Consider the following 19,072-nt stretch of genomic DNA (forward strand, 5'->3'; position numbering starts at 1 on the left):
GAGTGAGTGTAAATGATCCCCTCCCTGGGAAATGTTACACCATTTACCTATCAACCAATCTGTTTCTGTTTAACATGTTTCAATTTGTTGTTTTGAAATTGCCAGACAGATTTTTCTTTAAATCACACTGAGACAATGTGTGTGGTGAGTCTGTCATGAGCATCGGCACCGAATACAGTGACCCCACAATCCCTTCCCCTGGGTAGCCTGTGGCATGCCGTAGTAAGTAATGATCTCTGATTAGATCAGTGGGCAGCTGGTTTGTTGGGACATGGGGATGGGAGGAACAGAAATCTGGCCATTGCATGAGGCTCGTTAAACCTCTAGCACAACCAATGTGACATCTTGTCCTATGTTATACTGAACAGCAAACATATACACTGTGTTGTGTTGAGTCGTAACAAAGACAATGTTGACCAGTGCTTAGTCGACTCATTCACCTAAACACAACAAGAGCATGCCCTCCAACAGGTGTGACACAGTTAATTAATCTGCCAGAAAGCTGGTCTGGATTTAAAATGAGATACCCTTAATCCTATTCGGCGCTAAGAGCTACTGGTGCAGGGAGAGTGAACAGGATGCTCCTAGGCTCATACACAGACCCAGCAGGTGGGAGAGTAAGCATGCACGTGTGAGAAGTAAGGAAGGAAGGAGTGGGAGAGCCAGAGAAAGAGAGAGAGAAAGAGAAGGACAGAGAGAGAAAGCGAGAGAGAGAGAGAGAGCGAGAGAGAAGGGACAGGAAGAGAAGCACAGCGAGAAGCCACCCTCCTCCCACAAAAAAAAAAAACAGAACTCAGAACTACAGGAAGGATGGGAAACAGCAAGAGTGGCGCCCTGTCCAAGGAAATCCTGGAGGACCTGAAACTGAACACCAAGTACAGCGAGTCCGAGCTCGTCACTTGGTACCAGACCTTCCTCAAGGAGTGCCCCAGCGGGCGTATCACCAAGGAGCAGTTTGAGGGCATTTACGCCAGCTTCTTCCCGGACGCCGACTCCACCGACTACGCGCGGCACGTCTTCCGCAGCTTCGACACCAATGCCGATGGCACACTGGACTTTAAGGAGTACATTGTGGCCCTGCACCTCACCTCGTCCGGAAAGACCACACGGAAGCTGGAGTGGGCCTTCTCGCTGTATGATGTCGACGGCAACGGCACCATTAGTAAAAACGAGATCCAGGATATTGTCACGGTAAGAGGGACGGGACAGAGAATAACACAACACTATCAGGCTGTACTACTGGACTGATGACTTGACAGGTATTGGTGTGCAATACTGCTTTCTGCCTATATGTAAATAATCTACACCATCAAAGTCATCACTGATGATTAAATTACAGTTTTCACTTCAGTGAACAATAACAGTTAAGATAATAACAGATGTGGTTCTGGAATATACTATAGTATAACTGGGCAATGAAAATTAAGAAATATTATACAGTTGTATAAGTGGGGGATGAGAAGGAAGGTTCCAGTTGGACCTCTTTTCATAGATACAGCAATAGGACATGGCATCCACCAGTCCAGATTTAGGTCACTGACAGTAAAGATGCTCAAGAGAAGAAGTGCTTAACCAGCTAATTAATTCAATCTCTTAGCGAGTGGCAGCCTAGGCTCAAGGTGGATTATTTTCTTGCTGTGTTCTTCATATTAGATGGCTGAATCAGCTGCCATTTGACCCATGTGACAGCGAGTGATTGTCACGTTGTGTTTTGACGCAGGCAATATTCAACATGACTCCCTCTGAGGACCAAAAACATCTTCCAGACGACGAAAGCACGCCCGAAAAACGAACAAACAAAATCTGGAACTATTTCGGAAAGGATGAAAGTGGTAATTTTGAGTATTGAGTATTAGCTTGATGTAATGCAGCCCCAAGGCTGACAATTATACTGATCAGAATAATGAAGATAGTTTTATATGTGATATAACATGTACGTATGCGTTCTATACTGTTTAAACAGTTTTGATTCAGAACCCTCCAGGTTTTCCAGCTCAACTTTACTCAGTAGTCCTAACAGTATGAATAATAGTCCTAATAATCTAATTTTCATACTTTATCACAGATAAAATTAAAGAGGGGGAGTTCATACAGGGCGTGATGGACAACGTCGACATCCTCCGGTTGATGCAGTACGATGAGCCGCAGAAGATCAGAGACAAACTGAAGGAAAAGAAATAGTCAAATGTTTAATGGATGCCATGGATCACTCTAGTCCATCTCTACTGTGAAGACTGTTCAAAGCCTCATTGTTTACACACAGAAAACACATACATACACATATACACACCCTGTCTCTCTTCACTGATCAGGGACCTGGATATGTGCAAGGCTGAACACAATAATCGTGTCCGTGTTAATTATTTTTTTTCAACGTAGCACAAAGTTCCAGTCTAGTCGCGGTTCGACCATGGCACGAAAGGACAGCCGGCAAACCCAGGGCAGAGGTCCTAACCAATCAATGGAGTTCAGTTCAAACTAGATTTCAGTTGACTGAGCGCTTACCGAGACCTCAGACCACTACTGTGATTGCTACCTGTAACAACAATACAAGACAAATCCTCAATAGAGCCGGTGTTCTGCTGTGGTTATCAATTACCCTTATTCTTATGAATTCTCTTAGAATCTATGTCATTTTAGATCATTATGGGCAATGGTTTCGTGTAATTGTACTGAATAGATAGCTTATTATGTTGTTGTTTTGTGGGTGTGTGTGTGTGTGAGAGATTTGCTCCTGTAACCGATTGTTTTGTTATGTTATGAAGTGAGCTTTGTAGGTCTATTTCCATAGAGATTTGCTGTCAGCAGGCTAACCTAGAACAACCCTCTTTAATCCAGCATATTTAAGATCCCGTTGGGTTCTGAGATGACGGTATTGACTGGTTACGTACATGCAAATCTCTGCACCTCTGCCTCAGTCATTCGACATTACTTGCCTTTTAGACATTACCAATGGAAGGCTTGTGTGTTTTGCTTTGGTGACATAAACCGTTGGCAAAAAACTACACTTCAGGTGAAAGGATGGAAATCTCGTCACGTTTCATACACTAAGTAATTCCATTCACAGTCTACAGTGCTGTAGTTTTGGTCCCCAAAGAACCTCTGGTCACATGTTAAGTGAAGATGTGTTAACTTTTTATCAGTTTTTTTGGATCTACAAATTTTGCTTTTAATAAACAAAATGTAATTTAATTCCATTTATTTCTGGTCTGAGTCAAGAAACTGCTGCAAAGCTGAGATTGAGCTAGATGCATACCTTACATGCTGGTTATCTGATAGACTGAATTATTTACTTCTAGAGTTAATTTGATTGCCTCCGACTGGAAAGAAAGATGTTCTAAGCCAAGGTGAGCGTCAATATGTACTGAGGTTCTTATATGCGATATCTCTTCAACAAAGGATCTAGGCTTTACTGAAGCTTTTGGAGTTAGGCCAAAAATACCAGGCTTATTCATCTGAAGGGTAACTGGTCTACGCTAATGCTTGTCCTGGTTTGGTGGCTCCCAACGGCCAATGGCAATCAGCCGAAAGAGCCAAGCCAAAACGTTGATTTTCATCTGCTTAAGAGGGCAAATCCTATTTCCTGAAACTCCCAAGTAACCACAGGGGCTATTCATTTGTCAGGATGGCCAACCAAACACAGGGATCTGTAATCAAATGAGGTACAAGAGTCAGGCTACCCACGCAGGATAAGACTTCCGTTCAACCTGGAACATGAGGACTGGCAGTAAATACACACAGGATCAACAAGGATGTTTTTTTTTTTTTCTCTTTTCATTTTATTGTGGACAAATTTCAAACAAACTTGACAATTCCGTAAACATTTGAGTTAATGAATGCTGTGTTATGAGTGGAGACCGTTCACCAATTTAAAATCAACGTTTTACAGAGATTCGTAAAAATGCATTTACAAACACATACATTTAATTGAACGACTGAGCCAAAAAACCCACAGACCACACATCATTGACCACACTTATCAACACAACAATGCAACATGGAGGATATACTCAGAGGAACCTCTCTTCTCTTTCTGAGAGGTTGGACTGGGAGTGGTTAACGACGAGTTAACTCAAACATGCCCAAAATACACAAAACTCAAACCAGTTAAATAGTGTTGTGCTGCCAGCCTCTGTATATAAATATACAACATACTGTAAAAATCAGGCACAAAAGAATACAGGCGATATAAACTGATAATAGAACCACAATAGCACCGAATTTAGATAATGGGACACTTTTTGAGGTATTGTTTCGATGGAGATGATGTCGAATCAGAGTATAGCACTGAAGCTCACACATACAGTCAGACTTCCACACATGCAACTCTGCTAACTTGAGGGCCATGTCATAAGACTGACATAATCATGTCATAAATGTGCTATGGCAGATATTCTGTCCTGACTTGACAGTGTCATGGTACCATTTCTGGCAACTATGACAACAGGTGTCATAATTGTAGAGGTCACAATAGAGTATGCCACATGCTACTACGCTGCCATAGCATCACACTGTTATGACATTCTGACATCACTGGACACCGAGTGTCAAAACTCCTGATAGTGTGTGTCACTTGCTATGGTTATGCTAGTGTTACTGTGTCTTTCTCATGGGCGTATTCCATCTCTGATCAGCTTTGTTCCACAGAGAAATGTTGTTTTCATTGTCTCTCGCTTTTGTCATGTCACGGTAAAACCAACGAAAACAACACAGCACATCAGTTTAGCTTGTTTCAGTGCTGTTCGTCAGTGCATCCAACCACAGCGCAACAATCCAATTCCACATGAACACATTTATTTGGGATTCTCTCATGTTTTCATTATTTGACGTCTGCATACACATTCTACACATTCTCTGGTAGATGAATGACACGTTGCTGCAACAATAAATGTTTCGAGCAAACCAACCTCAACAGACTTCTTGTAAACAGACATTTTATGGACTTAAGATTTATCTGGTGCAACAAATATGTGTGCCAATTTCACTCTTTTGTTAAATTTCTAGTAATGGTAATAGCAATAATAACAGACAATGAATATACCTAATTTATAGAATTTATATAATGGAATGTATAGAACATGTATGCTAAGAGCACACCCCTCTGAAAAGAATAAACAAATAAAAAACAAAACAAAAAAATGAATCAAACTAAATAAAGCACAAACTGTATTTACAAATACATACAAATATCGATTATATAGCTATGACATGGATTATTTCACAAACATTCCAAGGCGTTTGACCTTTAGGCACTAAAAGGTGTACATTGTAACAAAAGCCGCCATTTTCAGTGACATCTGCTGCACTATTAACCTTTGAACTTTAAACTTTGATCTGGGATAAGGAGACCCCTATGCTGAACCTGGCACCTTAGGAGGTCTTCACACGAGAGGCCTCTCAGCAGACTGTGCAGCGAGGTGGCGCTGCCGCTGGGTATTATCATGGTCTCTCCTGAAACGTGGCCTGGTGAGGGTGGCATCCTCCCAAAAGATGGATAAAAAAACCTCCACCTTCAGCGGTCAGTATTTTACACTCTGACCAGCCATACAGGCCGACTGCCGAAGGGCCACACAGTTCATCTAGGGCGGCTGAGGAAGCTAGCTATGTACTGGGTTATTGGGGTACCAATATCTGGACTCAGAATATCAGCTTGGGCCACAGTCCTGTTTCCTAAAGGTTTCCTAACAGGTACACATCTCAAAGGTCTGGTTTTGTTCAAGCTTAATCTGGGAGACAGGTAAGAAGTGACAGCCCGCTAAATTGTCACATACACACGGCACATACAAACCCCCTGTGCTTGATTTAGGTTTGAGATTCATATTTGGGTGGCCAGGGTTCAGAAGGGCATCAATTAGTAAAAGAATGTAACAGAATTTACGTAGGTGTCAAATATCAGTTAAAACACTAAACTACATAAACCGTTCACAAATGTTTTAGTCATTTTCCAACAAAATCTCACGTACTGTACATTCCTCTATTGAAAAAGTCTTATACATCTTCAGTAAATTTAATCTATATAAATATATAATATTCATGCAGAATGTTCTTTTGATATTCATAGTTCACTTCTATCAAACAAGGTTTAATTCTGTACTGACTGTTTTCTGAACAGTTGCGCCAGACCACTCAATTTTATATCAATGTGTTTTATCTGATGGTGTCTATTCTGCTGTAGGAGGAGTGTCTCAGATAACTAATGTGCGAAATTTAAAATTTAAAATTTAGTCAGCGATGTTGACAAAAAAGTGTTGATATGACACCCAAAACATGTATTCAAAACATGGAAGTTCTGTTAAGTTCACTTTCATTTTCTCAGCAACATTATCACTGGATGGAGAGATGCAGTGTCATGTATGTCAAAGAAGTGTGGACTGAAAGAAAACAAAGAAAAAAGAACGTCAGAAAGAAAGAAAGAAAGAGAGAATGAGAAAAAGGAAGTAACAAAGAAAAAAGAATGAGATAAAAAAATCAAGGTTATTTAGAAGGAGAGGCCCTTGAGTAAATACTTGAAATGAAAAGAGTGGGGTTTCGACTATTGGCATTTACACAGAAGCATGATGCCAAGGCATCGCCTTAATACCAGTGAAATCAGCTGCATGGTCAGTCCTGCAGGGGGCGCCCTTCGCTCCGCATCTAAATGCTGCTGCTGTCCGCTCCATCACTAGATGTATTATGGGAGGTGAAGTCCATGCTGACACCGGTGGATGCCATGGATGATTAGAGTAGAGAGAGCAGTGAATGGGGGGGGGGGGGGGCGAGGAGGGGGGATCTGAGGAGGAGGAAGGGGAGGAAGGGGGGTACTTGCGTGGGTCTTAGCCACTCATGCACACCAAAATCCCAATTTGACCCGACTGGCAGGTTTGTGGTACCAGCAGGCCACTAAATGTCCATGTCCACGGGCCTCACATCGCCTGTCTTGTGCTCCTGCACCCACAGCTCTCTGTCTCTGGCTGGGTCCACACTCCGCAGGAGCTGGTCAACCGGCTCCAGAGTCTGTCAACACACAGGCAACCAATACATGAATTAATAAATCAATCAATCAATCAACCTGTCTGTCAGTCAGTGAGTCAGTCAATCAATCATTATTAAATACTGACAAGGGAGACAGCTCGGCAACCCTGTAGTCAGTTCTGGGGAAAGCATTAGACGCTCTGGAAAAACAGAGTCAAGACAAACCCCAAGGTGACCTAGGAACTAATCAAGTAATCAGTGAATAAGTGCTCATTAGTTATGCTTTCAGCGCAGCAGGACAGCGAAGCAGCGCTGCAGTAAATCAGCCCACGCCAACAGTGAGAGCGGAAAGCGAGCTGAGTCTGTGTGGAGAAGTCTGTGGGGAGCAGTGTGTGTGTGGGGAGCTGTGTGTGTGTGGGGAGCAGTGTGTGTGTGGGGAGCAGTGTGTGTGTGGGGAGCAGTGTGTGTGTGGGGAGCAGTGTGTGTGTGGGGAGCTGTGTGTGTGTGGGGAGCAGTGTGTGTGTGGGGAGCAATGTGTGTGTGTGGAGCAATGTGTGTGTGGGGAGCAATGTGTGTGTGGGGAGCAATGTGTGTGTGGGGAGCAGTGTGTGTGTGGGGAGCAGTGTGTGTGTGGAACAGTGTGTGTGTGGAGCAGTGTGTGTGTGGGGAGCAGTGTGTGTGTGGGGAGCTGTGTGTGTGTGGGGAGCAGTGTGTGTGTGGGGAGCAGTGTGTGTGTGGGGAGCAGTGTGTGTGTGGGGAGCTGTGTGTGTGTAACAGTGAAGATTTGGTTTCTTCCACTTGCATCCTTTTTGTGCTATTTAATCACACTGAGCATGTGCATAAGTCATGTTGTTGGGGAAATAGTGGCCTCTAGGGGTTATGCATGTTGTACAGAGTGGCTCTCCTCAGAGTTCGGGGATATAGAGTCACGGTGAGTTGTGCATAAAGAGAGCTCCTACATTATTATTTTAGAATACAATGACTGAATGTATTAAATCCATACTGATTATAGAGAGGTGTTCCACATTCTATCCTCATGTAAATAGTGTGTTTGGTTTAGTAATTATGCACCTCTGAATGTATATATTAATCGAAGTTTAAAATCACATGTGCGAATAGCTAATGTTTAATCTCCCTCTTAGATTAGCATACTGTAAGGTGTCCCATGCTGCTGTGCTAAGGAGTCCCGTAATATTGTTTGTGCCAGGTGAATAAACTGGAGAACTTCACCCACGTCTCCTGGCTTTCTCTATGAAAAAACTACACAACGCAGACAAATTCAGAGGGGTTACATGTGCGAGGGCCGCTGATGCTCAGAAATGCGTCATCAGACATTTTCTCTCTGGTGTGGTAGCGGATGCTCTCGTTAGAGTTTTGGGAGATCTGCGGAGGAGATCCCCTTCTCTAAAAGATGACTCTGGAAGCTCTGAGCAGAGCAGTCAGTGTGTGAGTCTGAGGAGATCCTCATGATACTGTATATAGCCATTCCGCCTTGTACATACTTTTTTAAACTCCTTAGCCCATTGCACTGTTGCACTGTTTGTTTGTTTGTATTGCATTGTATTGTATTGTGTTGTATATTTTGTGTAAGCACACTGAGAGTCATTTTACCAAGTCAAATTTCTTGTTTGTGCAAACTTACTTGGCCAATAAAACCTGATTCTGATTCTGATGATGTAAACCACATCAGTGTGTGAGTCTGAGGAGATCCTCATGATGTAAACCGCATCAGTGTGTGAGTCTGAGATCCTCTAAACCGCATCAGTGTGTGAGTCTGAGATCCTCTAAACCACATCAGTGTGTGAGTCTGAGGAGATTCCCATAAACCGCATCAGTGTGTGAGTCTGAGGAGATTCCCATAAACCGCATCAGTGTGTGAGTCTGAGGAGATCCTCATGATGTAAACCGCATCAGTGTGTGAGTCTGAGGAGATGATGATGTAAACCGCATCAGTGTGTGAGTCTGATGAGATCCTCATAAACCGCATCAGTGTGTGAGTCTGAGGAGATTCCCGTGATGTAAACCGCATCAGTGTGTGAGTGTGAGGAGATCCTCATAAACCACATCAGTGTGTGAGTCTGAGGAGATTCCCATGATGTAAACCGCATCAGTGTGTGAGTGTGAGGAGATCCTCATAAACCGCATCAGTGTGTGAGTCTGAAGAGATCCTCGTGATGTAAACCGCATTAGTGTGTGAGTCTGAGGAGATCCTCCACTGTAACCCGCATCAGTGTGTGAGTCTGAAGAGATCCTCGTGATGTAAACCACATCAGTGTGTGAGTCTGAGGAGATCCTCCACTGTAAACCACACCAGTGTGTGAGTCTGAGATCCTCATAAACCACATCAGTGTGTGAGTCTGAGGAGATCCTCCACTGTAAACCACATCAGTGTGTGAGTCTGAGGAGATCCTCATAAACCGCATCAGTGTGTGAGTCTGAGATCCTCATGATGTAAACCACATCAGTGTGTGAGTCTGAGGAGATCCTCATGATTTAAACCACATCAGTGTGTGAGTCTGAGGAGATCCTCGTGATGTAAACCGCATCAGTGTGTGAGTCTGAGGAGATCCTCATAAACCGCATCAGTGTGTGAGTCTGATGAGATCCTCATAAACCGCATCAGTGTGTGAGTGTGAGGAGATCCTCATGATGTAAACCGCATCAGTGTGTGAGTCTGAGGAGATCCTCATAAACCACATCAGTGTGTGAGTGTGAGGAGATCCTCATAAACCGCATCAGTGTGTGAGTCTGAGGAGATCCTCATAAACCGCATCAGTGTGTGAGTCTGAGATCCTCATGATGTAAACCGCATCAGTGTGTGAGTCTGAGATCCTCATAAACCGCATCAGTGTGTGAGTCTGAGGAGATGTAAACCGCATCAGTGTGTGAGTCTGAGATCCTCATAAACCACATCAGTGTGTGAGTCTGAGGAGATCCTCATAAACCACATCAGTGTGTGAGTCTGAGGAGATCCTCATGATGTAAACCGCATCAGTGTGTGAGTCTGAGGAGATCCTCATAAACCACATCAGTGTGTGAGTCTGAGGAGATCCTCATGATGTAAACCACATCAGTGTGTGAGTCTGAGGAGATCCTCATAAACCACATCAGTGTGTGAGTCTGAGGAGATCCTCATGATTTAAACCACATCAGTGTGTGAGTCTGAGGAGATCCTCATAAACCACATCAGTGTGTGAGTCTGAGGAGATCCTCATGATGTAAACCACATTTGTGTGTGAGTCTGAGGAGATCCTCATGATGTAAACCGCATCAGTGAGTCAGCAGCCTTGGACTGGGTTTCTCCCGGTCCCCGTCTCAGAACTCGAGTCTCGACTGACTCGAGTCAGAACAGAACCAATATAGGGGCCAAGAGATGGGCTGACGTGTGGCATTTCATCCCTGATTGCATTGCATCAGGGGTACAGAGACTATGGTTCAGATACGCGCTAGGCTTGGCTGCTTTATCTGTGGATGTCTACGCGACGATCACTGTAAGCCTCCGCAAATAACGCCTAAGAGATCTGGCCGATGGCGACTGACTTTCTGTTGAATGGCTTTTCTGCACACCATTTGAGACAGAAGCCTGTCTAACACAGCAGTATTTACACAGTGTTAGGATAAGGGTTAGGATGTTGTATTGTTATTACAGAACATGTTGTTCATGGAACGAAATGAGGTACTCAGGCCTCAGTTCAGGTGACCGCACATAAATAATCAGTATAAAGTGAGCAGAGTGTGTAATAGGAATAAGACTGTACAAATCTGAAAGATAAACAAGGTGGCTAAGTGGGCCCAAAACTGCAGCATGCCCCGATATAAACAACAGTAATAATAGCAGCACATTGTTCAGTGAGAAGCAGTGATTGTTCAGTGTGATTTGCAGAATTTTCAGTCTTAAGTGCTGAATTTATATGTCTCAAATTGCAGCAAGTAATAGTAATAATAGCAGCAGCAATTTGTCTGCTTGGGGTTCCTGCCTATTCTCTAATGCCACCTCAGACTGAACCAAAAGATTTGGTTTACATTTTACACTTTACAATGGCTGATGCAATACTAGATCACCAACTTTTCATGGCATACTATTTCCACTGATGTACTTCATTTCATCATTTTTCCATTTTCCAAGCGTGCGTGTGTGATGGAGGCAGCGTGTGTGTGACGGAGGCAGTGTGTGTGTGACGGAGGCAGCGTGCGTGTGTGTGACGGAGGCAGCTTCGACTCACGCTCTGTTTGAACATGTCCGTCTCGTGCCTCAGCGTGGTGTACTGGCGCAGGTGCTGCTGGATCATCTCCACCCGCTCCACCTCCAGACGCTCCAGCTCCTGCAGAGGGAAGGAGAAGGCTGAACGAAACACCACCACCCAAACACGCTGTTTAAACAAGGCAGAATCCTTTCTACTAAGGAGTGATTTGTATATTGTATTTACCAAACTTGAGGTGACCATCTCCTCAAACCACTTCGACTGGGACTGGTTGTAGAGGTCAACGCAGCGCATGAGGTCATCTCCTGTGGAAGGAATAGTGTCACAGCGGTCAGGGCAGTGAGGCAGTACTCTGTATCACCACTAGGGAGCAGCCTGTTGCCACAGAATGCAGCCTGCTTTTCGTTTCAGAACGTCATTTAAACTGCAGTGTCTGGTGCGTATGCTAAAGCACACAATACACATTATTACAGCAAGCTCGAGTGGAGGGGGAACAACAGAGTGAGGGATTGACAAAGAAAGTGACAGAGCAAGAGCATGTGTGTGTGAGTCTTTCTCTCTCTCTCTGTGTGTGTGTGTGTGTGTGTGTGTGTGTGTGTGTGTGAGAGAGAGAGAGACATAGAAAAAGACATAAGAGTACGTGTTAAAGATAGAGAGTGAGTGAGACAGGGAGAGACAGGGAGTGTGTGTGTGTGTGTGTGTGTGTGTGAAAGAGATAGAGAGAATGAGAGCATGTGTGAGAGAGGGAGTGAGAGGGAGTGACAGGGTATGTGTGTGTGTGTGTGTGTGTGTGTGTGTGTGAAAGAGATAGAGAGAATGAGAGCATGTGTGAGAGAGGGAGTGAGAGGGAGTGACAGGGTATGTGTGTGTGTGTGTGTGTGTGTGTGTGTGTGCGGGGGAAAGAGAGGATATTCACGGAGCAGAAATCAGCCTGTCTGAAATAAGAACACATTTTAATCTGTATGGAAATGAGAAACAGACCCCCTGTCTAATGACATGCATTCGTTTCAGCAGAGCGGAGTAGAGTAGAGCGGAGTAGAGCACCCTCGTCATTAGCCACCGTGTCTCCCTCCAGAGCGGAGTAGAGCACCCTCGTCATTAGCCACCGTGTCTCCCTCCAGAGCGGAGTAGAGCACCCTCGTCATTAGCCACCGTGTCTCCCTCCAGAGCGGAGTAGAGCACCCTCGTCATTAGCCACCGTGTCTCCCTCCAGAGCGGAGTAGAGCACCCTCGTCATTAGCCACCGTGTCTCCCTCCAGAGCGGAGCAGAGCACCCTCGTCATTAGCCACCGTGTCTCCCTCCAGAGCGGAGTAGAGCACCCTCGTCATTAGCCACCGTGTCTCCCTCCAGAGCGGAGTAGAGCACCCTCGTCATTAGCCACCGTGTCTCCCTCCAGAGCGGAGTAGAACACCCTCGTCATTAGCCACCGTGTCTCCCTCCAGAGCGGAGTAGAGCACCCTCGTCATTAGCCACCGTGTCTCCCTCCAGAGCGGAGTAGAGCACCCTCGTCATTAGCCACCGTGTCTCCCTCCAGAGCGGAGTAGAACACCCTCGTCATTAGCCACCGTGTCTCCCTCCAGAGCGGAGTAGAACACCCTCGTCATTAGCCACCGTGTCTCCCTCCAGAGCGGAGTAGAGCACCCTCGTCATTAGCCACCGTGTCTCCCTCCAGAGCGGAGTAGAAACACCCTCGTCATTAGCCACCGTGTCTCCCTCCAGAGCGGAGTAAGAGCACCCTCGTCATTAGCCACCGTGTCTCCCTCCAGAGCGGAGTAGAGCACCCTCGTCATTAGCCACCGTGTCTCCCTCCAGAGCGGAGTAGAACACCCTCGTCATTAGCCACCGTGTCTCCCTCCAGAGCGGAGTAGAACACCCTCGTCATTAGCCACCGTGTCTCCCTCCAGAGCGGAGTAGAGCACCCTCGTCATTAGCCACCGTGTCTCCCTCCAGAGCGGAGTAGAACACCCTCGTCATTAGCCCGGGGGGGGGGGGGGGGGGGGTCATGAGGTTCGGGTATAGGGGGGGGGGAGATTGCTGGGGGCTAGGGGATGCTCTCCTGCAAAGACGAAGCAGCCAGGAGTTTGCACAACACACAATATTACCCCCACTGTCTGTGGGACTTTTGGGGAGGGGCAGGGGGTTCTGGGTTAATGATCTTTGTGAGAACTTATTTGTGGGGAAAAGAAAAAAAAAGAGAAAATGAGCGTTTGTTTCAGTACTGTTTTGCAATTCTGCTCGTTTCCTTGGCCAATTATCTGCCCATGGGAAATGCCTGCTTGTGCAAAGCAAAAACATGCATGATAAATGAACATGTACATGGATATACTGGAGTATGTGTGTATGAGTCTGCAACTTTGCGTGTGACTGTCTGTGTGCGTGTGTGTCTGTGCATGCATGGGTGTATATTTCTGTACAAAATGTACGCATGAGAAGAAAAGTAAGTAAATTAAGTGGTTAAGCTAAGTTAAGTACTGCCATCATAAAGATCTGTCATCCATGTATGTGTGTGTACATACATATACAGTATGTGTGTGTGTGTGTGTGTACAGATATATATAAATGTGTGTGTGAGCGTGTATACAGATATATATATATATAAATGTGTGTGTGTGTGTGTGTGTGTGTGTGTGTGTGTTTGGATTACTGTTGAGCTGAATTTGCTGCACAAGTCCATTCTCTTGAAGTGTGGGTCGTCAAGTGCACATGTGTGTGTGTCTGTGTGTGTGTGTGTGTGTGTCTGTGTGTGTGTGTGTGTGTGTGTGTGTGTGTGTGTGTGTGTGTGTGTGTGTGTGTGTGTGTGTGTGTGTACATACATATATGTGTGTGTGTGTCCGTGTCTGTGTGTGTTTATACACAAGTGCACATGTGTGCGTGCGTGTGTGTCTTTATACAACACAAGTGCACATGTGTGTGTGTCTGTCTGTGTGTGTGTGTGTGTGTGTGTGTGTGTGTGTGTGTGTGTTTATACACAAGTGTTTATTACATAGCACATCCACACCCACGCCAGTCCCTGTCCCCCTGGGGCTGGTTTCCCCTCATCAGAGCGTGTGAACCACATGCTGGACTCCTCCTTCTCTTCCTCCTCCTCCTCCTCCTCCTCCTCCTGTTGCTCCCCAGTGAGCTGGGCCGGCCCGAGACGGGGCCTGCATTGACACCATTGCCGGGGGTGGCCAACAGATTAGCATTCTGGGCCGTGGCTAGTGGGCCCGCTCCCGCCGGGTCCATTAGAACCGTAAAAATAGATCAGCGCAGCCTTTCCCAACACCGCTTGGAGCCGCTACGGTTACGGCTCAGCTCGCTACAGCGCAGGGGTCTGGTCCTCTGCCAAGGGCTCCTCTATCTCTTTTCTCTCTCGCTCTCTCTCTCTCTCTATCTCTTTTCTCTCTCTCTCTCTCTCTCTCTCTCTCTCTTTCTCATCCTCTCAACTTCTCACACTCTTTCGGTCTCTCTTTTTTCTCTCACTCTTTTCCGCCCCCTCTTCCTCTCTCCTCACTCATTCTCTCTCTCTCTCTCATTCCAGCACTGTTTTCCACCTTGTCCATCACGCCTCCAGCCAGACCATAAAAACACTGCGGGAACCCCCCCCAACTTCATTTATAGCAGTGTAAGCAAGAGAGAGAGACAGAGAGGGAGAGAAAGAGAGGGAGAGAGCGAGAGGAAGAGAGAGGGAGATGCTCCTGCCTGCGCCAAGAGTGGGCTCTGGGAAGCAGCTTATGCAACACAAAAGATGAGTTCACTCTCTACGATAGCGAGGCTTAGTCCTGCGGAAAGGCGATCCAGGGGCTAGATGAATGGGGTGAGCAGGAAGGAGGAGAGGAGGGGAGTTAGAGAGAGGGGGATAGAGAGAAGCAGAGAGAAAGTGAGAGAGGTAGAGGGAGGCATGGAGAGAGAGAAATAGCAACAGGGAGAGGAGAGAGATGAGGATGCTATAGGACTGAGTTTGTGGACTGTGAAAACAGCTCAGCATAACAATGCAGGAGCCTGGAGGGTTCAGCCGGACACATTCTGCCTCACTGTTAAACGCACTGAGAAAATGATAATGGTTTCACATCGGCTGTAACAGCAGAGTCAGGTAATGGAGATTTGTTGAAATGTCTTGCAGAGTTTTCGGAACAGCACAGTGATTATCGGCATATCATGTGTCTCAGACTGCTAAACTCAGAGGAAATGTCAGGACCACTCAAATAAAACATCCATTTAAAAGTTCGAGACCTACTGTATGTTTGGAAGAATGGCACAGTTCCAGGGCAACTGAGGAGGCTATACAGAGAGCTGCAGTGTGAACCCTGAACCCAAATGACATGAACCCAGCAGTGGCTACTCAGCTTTAAAGGTACAGTCCGTAATTCTGGCAAAACAGCTCAGAAGCCAATCAAATGAAATCCTTCCCTTCCGGTCTCCAGAAGGAAATTTCACCTAAATCGAACAGTATTGATTGGCAGGGATAGTCTATGACTCTAGTCTATGTCTGAGCCACTTTGTTTCCCCTTTTACATAGCCTGTGTACGAACACTGGAGTTTTTGTGAGTGCACCTACAAAACAGGCAGCTAGAGGACCATGAGGAGCAGTTCGCTGAAAGCACCTTTAAGGCCACATTACTATACGTGAGTGAGGTAAACAACGGTCATCTGTCACGATGTCAGAAGGGAATGGGAGCTGGGAGTGCATGGAGAGGGTTGGGCTGAGTGAGGCCCCTGGCCAAAGGAGCTTTATGGTCATTAAGACTGTTCATACTATAAGAAGGTCATTTGTCTAATGTAATAGTCATCAGTAGTTTCTCAATTACCCCTTTAGAACATAATGATGTGCAGTACAAGAGTCTCACTGAGCTGAGCAGAATTGTATTTCTTACCATACAAATGAGACAAAAACACAGGAGGAGCTGGGCTGAGTGGTCATGCTGTCATAGGCTTAGAACTTGTGTGATTCCAAACATGATTGGTCTGATCTGCTCAGCTGAGTGTCAGCTGATTAACTTCTGACACGGGGTGGTACTATACATGTAGCTTCGTTGGATCTCACGCTACGATTCACTCAAATTCACAAACAAAAAGCATCAGCCTTAAACAGATACACGATTAAAGCCTGCAGTGGGTCTGGGGTACCAGAGATAGCAGTTGTGTTTTCTAAGCTACTTCATTCTTAACTTTAAATTGTGACTGTCTCACTCCACTCTTCTTACCAAGGTGGCGAATGCAACATCAGCAGCCCTGCACAGATCTGTGAGAAGATGAGCCCTCAAGGACTTTCCCTGCATACTCCTACGCTCAAATGAAAGGCACCAGAAAAAAAGCTTTTTGGGGGTGGGTTTGTCTTTGCAGCTCTTGAAAAGCTCAGCTAACGTGTCTCACCTGCTTGCGTGGACTTGCGGCGGGCCTTTTTGATGTCCTCCTCGGTCTTGTTACTCAGCTTGATCTCCAGCTGCTGGGTCTTCACCTCCAGGTCCTTCTGCCGGTCAGCCAGTGCTTTACGGGCCTGAGAGAGGGGACAAAGTGCTGATAAAAGCTTAAGCATGAACACCCTGAACTCACACACTCCCAATGACCAATGCACCACTATCGGCACAGTCAGCCTTCATGAAAGTTCTTTGGTCATGAATGCCATGTAGCCTACCTACTGTTCTCCAGATAAAATGAGAATATAATCACTCACTACATTACACTATAATCACTCACTATACTACACTACACTCAAGTGAGGCTTAACACAATTAAAGCCACCAGGATGAAGTGACCGGTGCAAGTAAGACTCTATTTCCCATGGAACTCCACGCTCCTGAACCATGACGACCTAGACTGAGGCAGCTTAGATTACGTTATTTCATGAATGCCTGGCAGATAATGTTCTTTGGAACACTGTCACTGGCGATTAAAACGTACAATTCCAATGTGTTCACCGTCATCATGGCTTAGTCACGGGAGTCCTGAGTTGGTGCCGGAGACAGCAGTGCGAGTAGGACTCAGCCTGTGCCCATGTCTCTGTGGACCCCCTAGTCTCCAGGCACCTAATGACCTGTTCACTACCCACAATCACAGCCTCTCTTGTGTGACTCTGTGGCCCACGGTGAGAACAGGATCAAACTGCTTAATGAGACTAGCGCGCGTTAGCGGCGCAGCGTGAATCAGGTGTTACAGACAGAAGCGTGATGAGCTGGGACAGGCAGCCTACAGAGATCTCCTCTTGGTTTGGTTGTGATCGACACATTCTCAATTTAGAATGGCATCATGGGAAAAACTAAAAAGAACTGTAATCAAGACTGGTAAAAGGCAAACCTGATTCTTCCCTAGCTACTACTCTTTGAAGTTCACAGTCTGGTGACAACTTGTTGAAACATGTTGAAAGCAAATGGCAGCAAGACAATGGCTACAAACCTTTCATCTAAGACACACCCCTACTTTCTGTATGTCTGTTCATTCAGCCAAAGATCATCAATCCTTGGGGTTAAGAAGAGAAATCACGAATGCCAGTCAAGCTGTAATCGATTCCACTCACATTTAAGCCCATATTTCACCACGTTTGTCTCCTTTACACCTCTGGGTTACAAGTCTAATGCACCACTGAGGACTGGCGCAGTTGTAAACTAGAAGAGAATTCCACCCACTTTTCAGCAGAAGCAGGTGTAGTTTTTCGATTGACGGCGCACACGTGACTGAAACGGGAACACGCACCTTCTCCACGCCGGCGTAGCGACTGAGGAGCTGCTTCCTGAGGTCGGCGATGTTGTGCTCGTACTTCTTCATGTCCTTCTTGAAATTGTCCCCGCGGAAGATCAGCAAGGGCTTCTCCACTTCACTCTGGAGCTGTGGGAAAACACACAACCCATGACATTGGCACACACATGCACAGATGCAAACACACACATACATACACACGGATATAAACACACACACACGCGCGCGCGCACGTACACGTATTGGCTGTCGCACTTAACAAGTCCCTTTGCTCGGTTTGAGGACACAAGAAAACATGTTTGGCCTGTGTGTTCGTGCGTGTGTGTCTGAGTGTGTGTTTGTGCGTTCGTGCATGTGTGTCTGAGTGTGTGTTTGTGTGTGTATGTGTGTGTGTATGTGTGTTTGTGCGTGTGTGTGTGTGTGTGTGTGTCTGAGTGTGTGTTTGTGTGTGTATGTGTGTGTGTGTGTGTGTGTGTGTCTGAGTGTGTGTTTGTGCGTGCGTGTCTCTGAGTGTGTGTTTGTGTGTGTGTTTGTGTCTGAGTGTGTGTTTGTGCGTGTGTGTGTGTGTGTGTGTGTGTGTGTGTGACTGAGTGCTTCTCCTAAGACATAATGTCTTAGACATTTGGAGCTGAGTTTGAGCTTCGTCTGCTTTGGGGAAAGCATTGTGTTTAGACTAAGGACCGCATTTCTGTTTCAGCAGTAATTGCACTGCTTTGAGAGTGAGCGACCGCTGCTCTTTGTCATGACTTGGTTCACAATGAATCCCCCGGAAGAGAAAACTTTAAATGCACTATGACACGGGAATGTGGACTTGCTAAGAAAATTCATGTGCAGAGCAATTCAACACTTTCTTTAACACATCTGAAAACACATTCCCTGAGAAGGTGTGGGCAGTTTGACAAGAACACGCCACAAGTGTGACTGCACGTGCAATACATTCTGAGCGGGTTGTCAACATCAAACTGCACCTTACACAGGTTTTAATATTGAGTGGGAATGTATCTGAGTGAGAAAGAGAGAGAGGGAGAGATGGAGAAAGAGAAGAAAGAAAGAAGGAGAGAGAAAAAGAGAGACAGCATGCATATGTCAAAGAGAGATCAGTTACTAATTAGATGTTGTTAATGTACACTAGATGCACACTAAACTCATTTCCACAGATAAGAAGTCACTTTGATGGCTACATCATCTCATCTACATGAGTTATTGAGAAGCCTTCGGATACTAGAGAAGGCTTGACGCTTAATGT

The 19,072-nt window shown here is 45.7% G+C and overlaps 2 protein-coding genes across 2 annotated transcripts in view; one reads left to right on the plus strand and one right to left on the minus strand.

The window, feature by feature from the left end:
• The first annotated feature begins 545 nt into the window (after positions 1–545).
• rcvrna (recoverin a) lies at positions 546–3,192 on the plus strand. The gene is made up of 3 exons (XM_012839716.3): positions 546–1,191; positions 1,721–1,832; positions 2,066–3,192. The coding sequence occupies exons 1-3, from the start codon at positions 811–813 to the stop codon at positions 2,179–2,181; spliced, it is 609 nt and encodes a 202-aa protein (XP_012695170.1). The 5' UTR covers positions 546–810; the 3' UTR covers positions 2,182–3,192.
• Positions 3,193–6,879: 3,687 nt separating this feature from the next.
• LOC105910950 (growth arrest-specific protein 7-like) overlaps positions 6,880–19,072 on the minus strand; it is a 40,015-nt gene continuing 27,822 nt past the window's right edge. Inside the window, exons 10-14 of the mRNA XM_031576630.2 lie at positions 17,824–17,955; positions 16,507–16,630; positions 11,379–11,458; positions 11,175–11,273; positions 6,880–6,993 (exon numbers count right to left, since the gene is read on the minus strand). Coding sequence (XP_031432490.1) covers positions 6,880–6,993; positions 11,175–11,273; positions 11,379–11,458; positions 16,507–16,630; positions 17,824–17,955 — 549 coding nt within the window. The remainder of the gene's footprint in view (positions 6,994–11,174; positions 11,274–11,378; positions 11,459–16,506; positions 16,631–17,823; positions 17,956–19,072) is intronic.

Source organism: Clupea harengus, chromosome 1 (genome assembly GCF_900700415.2).
Source record: "Clupea harengus chromosome 1, Ch_v2.0.2, whole genome shotgun sequence".
In the NCBI taxonomy this organism is placed as follows: domain Eukaryota; kingdom Metazoa; phylum Chordata; class Actinopteri; order Clupeiformes; family Clupeidae; genus Clupea; species Clupea harengus.